The sequence below is a fragment of the Marmota flaviventris genome, chromosome 1 (genome assembly GCF_047511675.1).
Source record: "Marmota flaviventris isolate mMarFla1 chromosome 1, mMarFla1.hap1, whole genome shotgun sequence".
In the NCBI taxonomy this organism is placed as follows: Eukaryota; Metazoa; Chordata; class Mammalia; order Rodentia; family Sciuridae; genus Marmota; species Marmota flaviventris.
In genome coordinates, this window is record NC_092498.1 from 19,438,078 (window position 1) to 19,450,163 (window position 12,086).

General features: G+C 32.4%; 1 protein-coding gene and 1 long non-coding RNA gene across 2 annotated transcripts in view; one reads left to right on the forward strand and one right to left on the reverse strand.

Moving 5' to 3' along the window:
* Positions 1 to 12,086, forward strand: part of LOC139705688 (uncharacterized) — a 106,580-nt gene that overhangs the window by 37,734 nt on the left and 56,760 nt on the right. The window lies entirely within an intron of this gene.
* Positions 1 to 12,086, reverse strand: part of Agbl3 (AGBL carboxypeptidase 3) — a 72,933-nt gene that overhangs the window by 29,345 nt on the left and 31,502 nt on the right. Inside the window, exons 8-11 of the mRNA XM_071613992.1 lie at positions 9,953 to 10,079; positions 8,797 to 8,897; positions 8,216 to 8,328; positions 615 to 681 (exon numbers count right to left, since the gene is read on the reverse strand). Coding sequence (XP_071470093.1) covers positions 615 to 681; positions 8,216 to 8,328; positions 8,797 to 8,897; positions 9,953 to 10,079 — 408 coding nt within the window. The remainder of the gene's footprint in view (positions 1 to 614; positions 682 to 8,215; positions 8,329 to 8,796; positions 8,898 to 9,952; positions 10,080 to 12,086) is intronic.

Sequence of the window (12,086 nt, forward strand, 5' to 3'; positions counted from 1 at the left end):
TAGACAGTGCCTGGTGCTACAACTCTGTAGTTGGAGCATAACATGCAGTTGAGTAATCAATGTATAAATAAATATTTGGCTCATAATCAGGTGATATATGCAGGCTGTCACCTCTTTAACTTAAAAGTGGTGTGGTTTTTGAGAAGTAATTTAATCTCTCTAGATCTTAACCATTATTATCTATGAAGGGCATGAGGAAAAGAACTCTGAAGTTAAAAAATTCTATTATTGGACTAGATAGATAAAAGAATTTTCTCTATTTAGGTTTTTGGAACATATTTTTTTCCCTAGCAGTTATAAAAACAATTTGTTTTATTTGAAAAACTGCATATTTGCACTTGCAATTTAAGTCTCCATTATATATAGCTCAGCAGTAGAGCGCTTGCCTTGCACATGTAAGGCACTGAGTTTAATTCTCAGCACCACATAAAAATAAACAAAGATATTATGTCCATCCTTTTAAATTTTTCTATTATTTAAAGATATGCACATAATCAGAAAAAAATGTTATTATGTAATAACTATATAACTGCAAACATTTTTCCTGTTAGCCACAATAAGAAGAGTAACCTAAATAGCATATCTGTATTTTAAGCAAAAAATTTTAATTATACCTGAGAGGTTACCTTCAGAAGATATGTCTGAGAGTCATTGGATTCCGAACTGTCAGAGCCTCGGCTACTACAAAAATAATAATTTTAGTTTATAGAATATTTTGGTGACATTTTAAAATTTCCGTTGTTTCTGGATGCAGTAATACATGCTTGTAGTCCCAGATACAAGAGAGGCTGAGGTTGGGGAATTCCAAGTTCAAGGCCAGCCTGGGTAACTTACCAAGACTTGTTAAAAAAAATGTGGGGGGTTGGGGGGACTGGGGATGTATCTCAGTGATTGAGTGCTTGATAGTGGTGAGAAACTAGATGCTTTTGTGTAAAGACTGAGAAGATAACAGGCAGGGCCCCTCTCAGCACTTCTATTCAATACTAAACTAAAGTCCTAGCTAATGCAGTAAGACAAGAGAAGTAGATAAATAGTTAGATTGGTAAATAAGAAGCAGAACTTTCTGGATTGCATCTTAGAAATAGATATATATGTACATATCTTTTCATATATATATATATAGTAAGGTAAATACATACTTATGTTTTAAAACATGTTGTTATTACTAATTATTTAAATTTGCCCTTTCTGGCTAAGAAATTGCATAGCTAGTTTATCATATTTACAGCAGTATCTGAATGAATGTGCACTAGAAAATATTTTGTCATTAAGCAGGATAACTTTCAAAGCTGTTTTATCTTTGCTTTACTATTTCATAACCTAATTATAAAATATTATTTGTTCTAGTACCACTGAATATTGTACTTTATAAAGAAATAATTTCCATTACAAATCAAATGCATCAATATATTTTTTTGGTACCGGGGATTGAACCCAGGGGCGCTTAACTACTGAGACACATCCCCAGCCCTTTTTTGTATTTTATTCAGAGACAGGATCTCACTAGTTGCTTAGGGCCTTGCTAAATTGCTGAGGCTGGCTCAGAACTCACAATCCTCCAACCTCAGCCTCCTGAGTCACTGGGATTACAGGCATGTGCCACCACACCCAGAGTATCAATACTTTTAAATAAAAGAATTTTCTCTATTAGGTTTTTGAAACACATTTTTTCCCTAGCAGTTATAAAAAGAATTTGTTTGTTTGTTTGTTTTTTTTTTGAAAAACTGCGTATCTGCACTTGCAACTTAAGCCTCAATAGATTTTATTTATTTTACTTTGCTTCTCAGGTCCAGTTATAAACTTTCTTCAGGTACTTATGTTTATTTTCTCTTTTTTAAAAATATTCAATTATTCTTTTTATTGTAGTAAGGTCTGCTTCACATGTTTTTGCCTACTACTACTGTTATGGTCTTGCTTCCTTAAACACAGATTGGATTTATGCTTTCTATATGCTAAATAATTCAGTTTTCTTTTAAAATATTTTCATTTCTCCAGAAAAATTATGTTGAATTTTTCATGTTCCCTTTTAAAAGGGGGATACATTCATAAGTAGCACATGTCGTATTTCTGGACATGCAAGAATGAAACTTTCTTTTTTCCTTTTTTTGGTAATGGGATTGAACCCACCCACGGATGCTTAACCACTGGACAACATCTCCAACCCTTCTTTATATTTTATTACCAGACAGGGTCTCACTGAATTGCTAAGTGCCTCATAAGTTGCTGAAGCTGGCTTTAAATTTATAATCCTCCTGCCTCAGCCTCCCGAGTCACTGGGATTATAGGTGTGTGCCACTACAAACTGGCTAAGCTTTCTTTATTGTCAGATTTTACAAAGTTTATAAAAAGAAATAATTAGCATAGAATAATTCTATAAACTCAAAAACCATTCTATAGACTCCTGTAGAATGAAAATTACACTAGAAAAGCAAGGTAATTCTCAACTTCCCAAAGTCCTGAATCTCTTAAAAAAGCTATTCTAGACAGATAACACATGCTAAAACATATTACTTATATGGTATTTTATAGTATTATGCTATAAAATTTTTTATACATTATCTTATTTGATCTCACCTCTTATCTCTTATCCTTATTTAGAAGCAATTTAAAAGTAGGCAGTTTTCAAATGTCCCATCAATAGAGGACAGAGTAAATTACAGTAGAGCTATACTGTGAAGTCCCATGCATCAGGAATAAATATCCTGATTTCTAGGATATAATAAGCGTAAAAATCAAGGTACAGGAAAAAGCTTGTATAGGTAGTATGTTATCTTTTATATAAAGGTATAGGGATAGGAAAAATACATAGATATTTATTCATATTTTCAAAATAAAACAATGAAAGGATAAGTAAAACAAACTTAGGAAAACTGGATTGTCTTATGTAAATATTATATAATTATGAAATAAAAACTTAATCAAAAGGAGAAAAAGCATTTCTAAAAATTTTTTTAAAAAGGCACTTAACTATATGTCAAATTGGTGGCATAATCACATAGAGAAAAAAATATATTTTTCCTTTTTTTTTTTTTTTTTGGTACCAGAATTGAACCCAGAGGTACTTAACCACTGAACCACATCCCCAGCCTTTTTCATATATATATATATATATATATATATATATATATATTTTTTTTTTTTTTTTTTTTTTTTTTTTTTTTTTTTTTTTCTTCGTGGTGCTGGGGATTGAACCCAGAGCCTTGTTCATGTGAGGCAATCACACTACCAACTGAGTTATATCCCCAGCCAATATATTTTATTTATAGACAGAGTCTCACTGAGTTGCTTAGTGCCTTGCTAAGTTGCTTAGAATGGATTTAAACTTGCCATCCTCCTGCCTCAGCCTCCTGAGCCATTGGGATTATAGGCATGTACCACTGTGCCTGGCCATTTTTCTTTTTTAATGATTTAAAATAGTATTTTGGCTGCATATCCCAAGTGCTATGTATATGATATACTAATACTATATAATATATAGTTTATATAGTATATATACATTAAGTCTAAAAAGAATTACAAAGAAATCTAAAACTAGATCATATTAATTTTACTGGGTATTTTATTGGTATATTGTAGGATAAAGTAAAAAAATATCTGCACTAATAGAAAAATTTTAGCATTAGAGAAATGAGATACAAGCATAAAATCAAGGAAGACTAAATCTTACAATCCTAAATTTCTTGCTAGAAATATAACTACAAGCTCATGATTTTTTCTCTCTTAAAAATAACCATTTCCACAAGGTGTGGTGGTGCACATCTGTAATCCCAGGGGCTTGGGAGGCTGAGGCAGGAGGATTGCAAGTTCAAAGCCAGCCTCAGCAATTTAGTGAGGCGCTAAGCAACTTAGGGAGACCCTGACTCAAAATAAAAATAAAAATTGCTGGGGATATGATTCAGTGGTTAAGCACCCCTGGGTTCAATCCCTGGTGCAAAAAATAAATAAATAAATAAACCAAAAACTATTTCCTAACTCAAACCTTTGAAAAATACCTATAGCAATAATAACTACTATCTATGTATGTTATCTAAATAATATTTATTACTAAAAGGAATCAAAATTTCTTGGAGAAATGGTACATACCAGTTGTAGGGCAGAGAATGAGCCTAAATATCTTATGATGACTATCAGTCATGTCAAAAAGACACAGGTCAACTTAAAGGATCTTCTATTGACCAAATTTGGGGAAATTTGACATTAGAATGATAATGACTGAAAATGATTAGAACCTGTCAAATATAAACAAATCCATGAGTTCAAAATGATAATATCTGCAAACAAATGTATTGGTTACCAGTAGAAGTTTCAGAATTTGAAAATGTAGAAATACGAAGAAATAAATACAAAGAAATAAAAACAATTGTTTTATCTTTCCTAAAGAAACTGTTCTAAAATTAATGCCTTCCTTCTTCCAACAATATTCCTTAGCTTTGAATATTGTACTTTTTTATTCACTAATATTATAGCCCTTTTATGTCATCTCTATAACAGTGTCAGTTCTCCATGGGTAATAATAGCACTAAAAAGAATCTGGAGAGAGGAAAGACCACACTACAAGACTAATAGAAAACAATGAACAAAATTTCAACAGTAAATCCTTCCCTAACAATAATTACTTTAAATGTAAATGGGTTAAACTCCCCCAGTCAAAGGACACAGAGTGACTGAATGGATTTAAAAATAATACCCAACTACATGCTGTCTACAAAAATTCCCTTTAGATTTAAGGATGCACATAGGCTGAAAGTAAAGACATAGAAAAGAGATATCCTATACAAATAGTAACCAAATGGAATGGGGGTAGCTGTACTTACATCAGACAAAATAGACTTTAGATCAAAAACTATCACGAGACAATTGAAATGATATTTTGTTGTTTTATTTCATTTCCCTGGTTAATAGTGAGGTTGAGTATCTTTTAATATATTAATTTTTTTAATTTTTCTCCTTTGTGAATTATCAGTTCATCTATTTTGTAGTTTTCCATTTATTGTTTATCTTTTACTTTGTGTATGTAGCAATCATTTCTTGTTTATTTATATATATATATATATATACACACACACACACACATTCTTTTAATTTCTGTCTAGCCTATTAACATTATACTATTTTATTGTAAAGACATTAAAATTTTAAAATACCTAAAAACTAACACAAAAAACAAAGAACATTATGTAATTATAAAAGGATTAATCTATCAGGAAGATATGATGGATACACAGATATCCTTCATAACTTGTGGTATAAACAAACACACTCAATATCAGAGTACTTAAATATATAAATAATATATAATATAAAATATAAATATATAAAAGCAACACGACATAACTAGGGGGAGAAATATATAGCAATATAATAATAGTAGGAGGCTTTAATATCTCACTTTTAATAATGGATAGAACAGCCAAACAGAAGATCAATAAGGAAACAGAGGATGTGCATGATAGTACAGACCAAATGGATATAATAGATATACACAGAACGTTCCACTCAATAACAGTAGAATACACATCTTCTCAAGTGCACAAGAACTTTCTCCATAATAGATCATATTAGGTCACAAAACAAGTTTTAACAAATTTAAGAAGACTGAAATCATACCAAGTGTCATGCTGATCACAATGGAATGGAATATTAATCAACAGCAGAAGAAAAACTGAAATATTCACAAATAAATAGAAATTAAATGGTACACCCTTGGATGATCATTGGTTCAAAGGAAAAGTCAAAAAGGAATTAAAAACATACCTAAAGAAAAGCAAAATTAAAAACACAACATACCAATATTTACGGGATATAGCAAAAGCAGTACTGGGGGAAATTATTGTGACAAACAATCATAATAATGATCTCAATTAAACAACCTAACTTTACATTTAACCCATTTACTGTCTAGTAAAAGATCAAAGATGGAGGCATCATTCTTCCTGATTTCAAATTATATTATAATAAAGCTGCAGACATGTAGACCACTGGAATAGAATCTAGAGATCCAAAATAAATTTGCCCATATATGGTAAACTGATAGTCATCGAGGGCATCAAGGATATACAAGGGAGAAAGAATAGTTTCTTTAACAAATAATGCTGGGAAAACTGGATAATCTCATGCAGAAGAATGAAAGGAGACTGACCCTTCCATTTTCAAAAGATAGTATTCAGCCTTAACTGGATCCAATTGTAGTGGCCTTTCCCTTTTGCCAGCCCTAAGAGGGGTTTTAAAAAAAATCCAATCACCAAAATGGGCAAAATACTTGAATAAACATTTCAACAAGGAAGACACAGAAATAGCCAACAAGGGGGCTGGGGTTGTGACTCAGCGGTAGAGCACTAGCCTAGCACGCCCAAGGCCCTGGGTTCGATCCTCAGCATCACATAAAAAATAAATAAATAAAATAAAGGCATTGTGTCCAACTACAACTAAAAAATAAGTATTAAAAAAAGAGAAATGGCCAACAAGCATATGAAAAGTACTTAGGTATTCAGGGAAATGAAAATAAAGACCACAAAGAAATTTTACCTCCTACCTGTTAGGATGGCCATTATTAAAGAAACAAAAGACAACAACTGTTGGAGATGTAGAGAAATCAGAACCCTCGCACTCTGTTAGTGGGAACGCAAAATGGTTCAGCTGCTAGTGAAAATAGTATGGAGATTCCTCACCTAACTAGAAATAGAATTATCATATGATTTAAAAACTACTTCTGGATACTTATCTGAAAGAATTGAAATCCAGAGCCTGAAGAGAGATCAGCACTCCCATGTTTAGTGCAGTACTATTCATAATAACCAAGATGTGGAAACAACTCAAATATTTATCAAAAGATGAATGGACAAGCAAAATGTGGTATGTAATACAGTGGAATTCTGCCCAGCTTTAAAAAAGAAGGAAATACTCCAATAGGTTACAATATGAATGAACCCTGTGGACATTATGCTAAGTGAAATGTCAGTCACAGAAACACAAATCTGAATGATTCCACTACTGTGGAATATGTAAAATAGTCAAATTAATATAATTAAAGAATGGAATGATGGTTACCAGGAGCTGAAGTAGGAGAAATGGGAATTACCAACTGATATAAAAGTTAAGAAAGTTGAATAAACTGCAGAGCTCTGCTGTACAGCATTTACTAATAGTCATTTAGCATATGCTTAAAGTTATAAGGGTAGATCTCTTTTTAATTGTTTTTACCACATTAAAGATAAAAATAAAAAGAAAGCAATCTACTCCAATTCTGAAAGGAAAAAACCCTAAACATACTCTTACATTGACATTCATGCTCTCTGTTATCCACCCAAAGGATATAAAAACTTACATACACAGAAAAACCTGCACATGGATGTTTATAGCTGCTTTATTCATAATTGCCCAAACTGGGAAGCAAACAAGATGTTCTTCAGTAGGTGAGTGGGTAAAGTGTGGTATATTCAGATAATAATATATTTCAAGTGCTAATGAGCTATTATGCCATGAAAAGATATGAATGAAACTTAAATGCATATTACAAATTGAAAGAAGCCAGTGAAAAGACTGTATACTGTATAATTCCAACTAAAGGACATTCTAAAAAAGACAAAATTATAGAGAGAATTTAAAAGATCTGAGGTTTCCAGGAGTTAGGGGTGAGAGCAGGAAAGGGTAGGTGAATTCTGGAGTGAACCCGTGCAGTGAAAATACTCTGTATGATACTTTAATGATGGATATGTGTTGCTATAAATTTGTCCAAACATATAGAATATATAACACCCAAAGTGAACCATCGTTAACTATGGACTTTGGGCAATAAGGATGTATCAACGTAAACTCATCATTGATAACATATATACCACTTTGGTGGGGGATGTTGGTGATGGGGAAGGCTATGCTTGTGTAGGGGTAGAGGATATTTTGAAAATCTGTACTTCCTACTCAATTTTGCTGTGAACATAAAATGCTTTAACAAAGTCTAAAAGAGAGAAAGCAAACAAAACAATTTGGTATGTCTTTCACATAAAGTACACTGTGCATAGCAATGCTCACTGGAATAAAAGAATAATTCAACTGAAGTCTTGATGTGGTCTGGTCAAAATCAGGTGCACTGAAAAATTTGCCCCCTGCTTATAGTTGAAATTTTCAATGTGGAATTGACAATAATATCCTAGTATTATTATAAAGAAAATGGTAAAACGATACAACAAATTACATTAGTTCAAAAATATTGACTTACCTCGACTCTAGATCCAATGTAATTTCTATTAGAGAAGTATCTGAATCATCACAGACTTTTTCCAAACTCATGCGTTTTTCCATTTCTTCTAATTCTTTCAGGCACTGATAATACTAGAGAAAAATTATAAATGAGTTCACTATGAAATAATTTTGCTTCATGCTGGGTGCAGTGGTACATGCCTATAATCCTGGATACTTGGGAGGCTGAGGAAGGAGAATTGTTAAGTTTGAGGCCAGCCTGGGCAACTTAGCCAAACTTTGCCTTAATATAAAATAAAATATTAAGAAAGGGCTGGGGATGTAGCTCAGTGGTAGAGCACTTGCCTCGCATGTACTGGGTTCAATCCCTAATGCCAAAAACCATTTTTTTTTCTTCCTAATCAAACTAATTGAGTATTTATAGACACCTGGAATAATAGTTACTGGGACATTAAATCTGACAGACAAACAAACAAACTATAACAAAACTCCCAGACCATGGGTTTAGGACATTAAAAGGAAAAAACTGCTGTAGGTTGACAGGCGATGTGTTATCTGATAGGCTAGAATCTGATGCTTTATCAAGCGCTCTTGGCTTACCTTGCTCCGATCGGGATCACAATAGTCCAAGAGAGAATCACAAAAATGGTAGCCCATTGACTCCAAGTCTTTTGTGCTGAAATGAGTGCCTCGTTTATTACCTAAAACATCAATAAGTTTATCTACCCTTGAGGATGAGTAAATCATTTTTTTCTTTAGCAAGCAGGTCTAAAATGTAAGGGTATGAACAAACATTGATTTGATTCCATATTCTGTCTTTTGGATTTTCCTCTCTGGGACAGGTCATTTAACAGCCTACCACATTAAAGTTAAAAATAAGAGAAAACAATCTACTCCAATGCTGAAAGGAAAAAAAAAACTAAACTGTTACTTTTCCTTATTTTAACATAAATTAGTTTATGTTGCAAGGCAGAAGAAAGTTCAGTTACACACTTACGTAATATTGGTTACCAGTTATAAACAGTATCAGTAGTCATTCTGGAAAAACTTGGGTCAAGATTTTATGAGAGAATGTTTTCATCATCATGAATAATGTTCTATCAGTTTCAAGGTATTTTAAAAATTATCCAGAAATCACATATGTGGATGTCTAGTACTTTCCTTTGAGTGGATATATTGTCTAATAGTGTGAAAAATTATCTTAATCTAGAATATTTTGAACACACCTTATGCTAGATGTGACTAAAAGATTTATTAAATGAGACTACAAAGCACATTTTAATTTTTAGTTCAGGGACCCAAGTGTTTCCTTTTAAATATAAATACACACACACACACACACACACACACACCACAGTAGTCTATTTTTGCCTTTCAAAGGGCAAATTCAATAAAAATATTTCTATAATTTTTAAGTATGTTTATTGCTTTGTCTTCAAATAATCAGAACCCCCCCTTTTAAAAAATATATAGAAATATTCTTTAAAAAAAACAAGCATTTGAAGATTCGTTTACAAAACAACCAATTATTCTATGCACAACATGTCAAACATTCCTTTCTAAACAAAGGGAATGAAATAGAAATACCATATAGTGGAAGTTTATTCATTCCACTTATAGATCGACATCAGCATACATTTAAATAGGAAGAATGTGCTCACTACTAGATCAACTCCACTACTATTAATTTTATGTTGAAAATATATATCTTTGGTTTAATGCTCTGGGAGCTGTGAGTGAGAACACTTGGCCTTACCCAAAGTAGATCCACAAAAGGTGGCCTCCATGGTAAAGCTGTTCCGGATTCCCATTTTCCACATTACCACCCTTCCTGTTCCTTCCTTGCTCTTCTGAATATTGAACTTGCAAGCTGGGAATGAAAACTGACAAGCAGCAAAAAAAAAAAAAAAAAAAGAAAGAAAGAAAAAAGAAGACACATATATTTCTTAGGAAGAAGGGTTAAAATGAAAAACTAACTGCAAAATCTGCATAGATACACATGTTGTTTTCATTACTTCTCCATCCCAGATTGTCTGCTTTTTCTTCCTTTCTATCTCTTGCCTTACATAGTGGTTAGAACTTTCAGTGCAAGTTGTATGGGAGGGTTGAGAGTGGATATTCTCTTATCCTTAAGAGAACAATATTATTTTTCACCAAGTATGATGCTGGCTATAGGATTTTTGTAGGTGTCTTTTTATTAAGTTAATAAAAATACACTTTTATTCTTTATTTGCTGAAAGTATTTATCATGAATAGATGCTGCGTTTGTTAAAAGCTTTTTATATAGCAATGTGTGATAAGCATATGATATGTCCACACATTTTTTTCTTCTGTAGACTCTTAGCATAATGGATTACATTGGTTAGTTTTCAAATATAGAACTAGTTTGATATTCTTATGATAAATCCCATTTGGTCAGGATGTATTATGCATTTTATAAATTGCTGGATTTAATATGCTAAAATTTTGTTAAAGATTTTTGCATCTATGTTCAAGAAGTATAAGAGTCTGTATTTTTCTTTTATTGTATAGCTTTGTCTTGTGTTGGTATCACAGTAATCCTAGAAGAAATTTTCTTTAAATATTTGGTAGAATTCTTTATTGAATCCATTTGGATCTGAGATTTCATTTTTTGTAAAGATTTTTTGGGGGACGGGGTGGGGGTTGGTGGTTGAGGACCATTCAGATTATCCATTTCACATTGTGTGAGTTTTGGTAGTTTGTTATTTTTCAAGGAGTTGGCTCATTTCATCTAAGTTGTTAAATTTATGTGTAGAGAGTTGAGTTGCCCCTTATTGTCTTAATAAGTGACACCCTCTTTCATTTGAGTCATCTCCTCCTCTTCCTCGTCAGGTTCCTCAGTTTTATTGCTCTTCACCAAGCACAAGCTTTCTGTTTTAATGTTCTTCTGCACTGTTTTTTTGTTTCCAATTTCACTAACATGCTCTTATATTAATTATCTACTTGTTTAGGGCTTATTTTCTTTTCCAGTTTCTTTTTGTAGAAACTTAGATTATTGACTTGGAATCTTTATTCCTTTTTAAGCACTGGAATTTTAACTAAATTTCACAAAATGTAACATCATATATTTTCATTTTCCTTCAGTTTAAAATATGTATTTAATTTTCCTTGAGACCTCCCTCTTTGGACTAAGGATTATTTAGAATGTGGTTTAATTTCTATTGTTTGGAAATCTTTTTTTCTTGTATTGATTTCTAAATTAATTCCATTATTTCAGATAACATATTTTATATAATTTCAATTATTTCAAATTTGTTAAGGTTTGTTTTAAAACAGGATATAATCTGTACTTTAGTAAATGTTCTATGTATATTTGTACATAATGTGTATTTTGCTGTTCAGAATGTTCTGTAAATGTTCATTAAAATCAGCTGTTTGATGGTTTTTATAGTTTGGATATAAGGTGTCCCCCGCAAAAGTTCATGTGTTGTGCAGTGCAGGAGTGTTCCAAGATGAAATGATTAGATTATGAGAAGTGAGTGGACTATTAGGTGGTAGGTATAAGGAGGTAGGAAGCAGGTTACTAGGGGCATGACCTTGGGGTTGTGTCTTGTCTCTGCTTCCTGGATGTCATGAGCTGAGCAGTTTTCCTCTGCCATGCCCTGCCACCATGATGTTCTGTCTCACTTCAGGCCCAGAGTGATGGAGTCACCTGAGTATGGACTGAACCTCTGGAACCATGAGCCCAAAATAAACTTTTACTCCTGTAAATTGTTCTAGCAGGTATTTGGGTCACAGTGAAAAAAAGCTGACACAAACAATGGTGTTTTCAGTTCTTATATATCTTTGTCTATTGTCTGTCTACCAGTTATTGAGAGAGGAATTAACTATAATCATATAACTATAATTGTGGATTTTCACAGAGAGAT